The sequence below is a fragment of the Myotis davidii genome, unplaced genomic scaffold (assembly GCF_000327345.1).
Source record: "Myotis davidii unplaced genomic scaffold, ASM32734v1 scaffold552, whole genome shotgun sequence".
Taxonomy (NCBI): domain Eukaryota; kingdom Metazoa; phylum Chordata; class Mammalia; order Chiroptera; family Vespertilionidae; genus Myotis; species Myotis davidii.
Window position 1 is genome coordinate 17,508 of NW_006283439.1, and position 2,942 is coordinate 20,449.

General features: G+C 44.7%; 1 protein-coding gene across 1 annotated transcript in view; it reads right to left on the reverse strand.

Moving 5' to 3' along the window:
* Positions 1–348: 348 nt before the first annotated feature.
* Positions 349–2,942, reverse strand: part of LOC102763632 (beta-defensin 107-like) — a 7,211-nt gene continuing 4,617 nt past the window's right edge. Inside the window, exon 2 of the mRNA XM_006753650.1 lies at positions 349–491. Within this exon, the coding sequence (XP_006753713.1) occupies positions 349–491 (143 nt within the window). The remainder of the gene's footprint in view (positions 492–2,942) is intronic.

Below are 2,942 nucleotides of genomic sequence, written 5' to 3' on the forward strand. Positions count from 1 at the left end.
TTTGAAGCTGGGACTGTCACTCCAACTCAGTTCATGTGGGTCTCAGTCCAACATTTCCAATTTACCTATTTAGTCTATTAATTCACTGGCTCACCCAATCAATCAATCAATCAATCAATCAAATAATCCCTAGGCCCCATACCAGGAACTGTGGGTGCACAGGTGAGCTGGGTGCAGGGTCATCCCTCCAGAAGCTCACAGTCTAGAAACGGTATTTCTGCAGCATCAGACACTCAACAGACTGCGTCAGAGAATCCAAAATGTCCAAAGATCCTGAGAGCATCAGGCACTGAGCTCACAGATGCCAGTGTCTCCACCGTTTTCATTGCTGTAGCTGCTGCTTAGTGTTTAATTCCTTTTTCTCCTTTTGCAGCAAAATGGAGTTAGTTCAGCTCTACAGCCTCCAATCTTATCTTCAAAGGAAAGGCATTCGATCTCACAGCGACCAGACATCTTTGCACAACGGATATGCCTTCGAGGTCCTCCCCTGGCTGTGAAGGAAGAAATTAGTCTTCAGTTCCCCAGTAATTAATTCCTGGGAGACAAACTTACATCACCCAGGCCAAGTGCAGAATTCCCCATCAGGAACCTCCTGGAGACAGAGCATAAGTCTGCGACAAGCCATGTCACCAGAGAGCTGTGTCTGAGCTCAGGTCCCTGGTAGTCAGTGCAGAGACCTGACTTGATATTCATTTAGGAAAACCAACCAACAAACAAAGAATTCCCTCTGTCCTAATCATGTCTAGGAAATAAGCAACAGAATTTTTGTTCCTGGGCGGGAAACAATATACTTTCTAGTTTCAATAAATAGTTCTTTCCAATAAATGACTTTTTCATGTCTCCACATTAATAGTCTCTGATATGTAGCAAACAGTGAAGACTGTGCTATTTACATTACAGGCAGGGAGGCACAGGGTTGTGGGGTTCAAGCACAAAAGGGTCGTGGTAGTAGCCTGCTCTGTAAAGAGGGCAGCAGAATAGCGTCTGTAGCCCAGCAAGCACGTTTAGAACAACATGCGCAACGTGTGTTCATTCAGAATGGAGAGACGAAGCTGAAGAGAATGAAAATATTTCCAGAGAGGAGTGACGGGGGCAGGGGGCAATGTGTTCTCAGGAGAAAGAGCCGACAACACTGGCAGTCCCTCCAAAGGAGTCCAGCTTCTTCTTGGAAAGAGCAGCTCTGGGAGGAAAAGGTGCGTTTTACCTGTTACATAAACGAGACATTAGGCTGGTTCACGTCCAAGTGAGGGCTCAAACCGACAGGAAGAAACGGCAAAGACTTAGATTTCGGCTCAAAGGGGAAATGTGTGAACAGTCCAAAGTTGAACTGGGGATGCTGGGAGTTACAGATCACTGAAGTCTGTCAGGCATCTGACCGCCAGACCCTGAGCCACGGATGGACAGCTGCTGGTTAGCGCCACCAAGAAGCCTGTTCGCCTGCCTCCTTGGGCTTCTATTGTCCCAACAGCTTGAACTAAAATTAATCTCTAGATACATCCAACAGGTAAGCATCCTTGAGAAAGTATATACTTCTCCAAGGTCAGGTCTTTAAAGACGACACAGAGATTCTAGCAAAACACCCCGAATCGGACTTGTTTGGAAAAGTCAAGGTAGGGGCTGCTGCCTTAGGCAGGGTCCCCCTAGAGCAGCGGTTCTCAACCTGTGGGTCGCGACCCTTTGGGGGTCGAATGACCCTTTCACAGGGGTCGCCTAAGACCATTGGAAAACATGTATAATTACATATTGTTTTGTGATTAATCACTATGCTTTAATTATTTTCAATTTGTAACAATGAAAATACATCCTGCAAATCAGATATTTACATGACGATTCATAACAGCAGCAACATTACAGTTATTTTTTTAAATTACAGTTATGAAGTAGCAACGAGAATAATTTTATGGTTGGAGGGCACCACAACATGAGGAGCTGTATTAAAGGGCCGCGGCATGAGGAAGGTTGAGCACCGCTGCCCTACAGGCCACTGACCTTTCGGAAATTCTTCTTACAGACATTCCAACCATGTCCCGGCTTCCCCACATCGGCCAACATGAAACATGCATAGCGTGCTTACATAGTGAATTGGGGAAGATAATTAGAATAATAATGACAAGCACAATGGAAAAAGGCAATAATAACAGGTAACCCTGTCGGAGCACGGAGTGTGCCTGGCACCGTGAGAGCCTTTGACAGAAACACGGAGGCTGTGACACTGTTCCCAGGCAGGTATCTTCCTTTCAGACTTTCAGTACGAGGACCCCTGGGTTTTAGCTGGACACGTGGACACTGAGCTAAAGACATCAGTTCCTGTGTGGATCAATGATACAGAAGTGAACAGATGTTTCTAGGTCGTCTTTTTCATCGTGTTCTTGACTTACCTCTAGCTTTTCCTGTTAGAGCATCTTTATTTATTTTTATTTTTAAATTTTATTTTATTGTTTAAAGTATTACACATAGTAGTACATATATCTCCTTTTTTCCCATTGATCTTCCCCCAGCCTCTCCTACCCCCTGTCACATGCCCTCATCCCACCCCTACCCCCCGCAGTGTCTTGTGTCCATTGGCTGTGCTTATATGCATGCATACAAGTCCTTTGGTTGATCTCTTTCCCCGCCTTCCCAACACTCCCGGCCTTCCCGCTGTAATTTGACAGTCTGATCAATGCTGCTCTGCCTCTGTTAATGTTCTTTTATCCATAAATGAGTGAGATCATGTGGTATTTTTCTTTCATTGCCTGGCTTATTTCACTTAGCATAATGCTTTCCAGTTCCATCCATGCTGCTGCAAATGGTAAGAATTCCTTCTTTTTTTTAGCAGCATAGTATTCCATTGTGTAGATGTATCATAGTTTTCTAATCCACTCATCTGCTAATGGGCACTTAGGATGTTTCCCAATCTTAGCTGTGGTGAATTGTGTGTGAATGGGCAATTTTCATTTTTT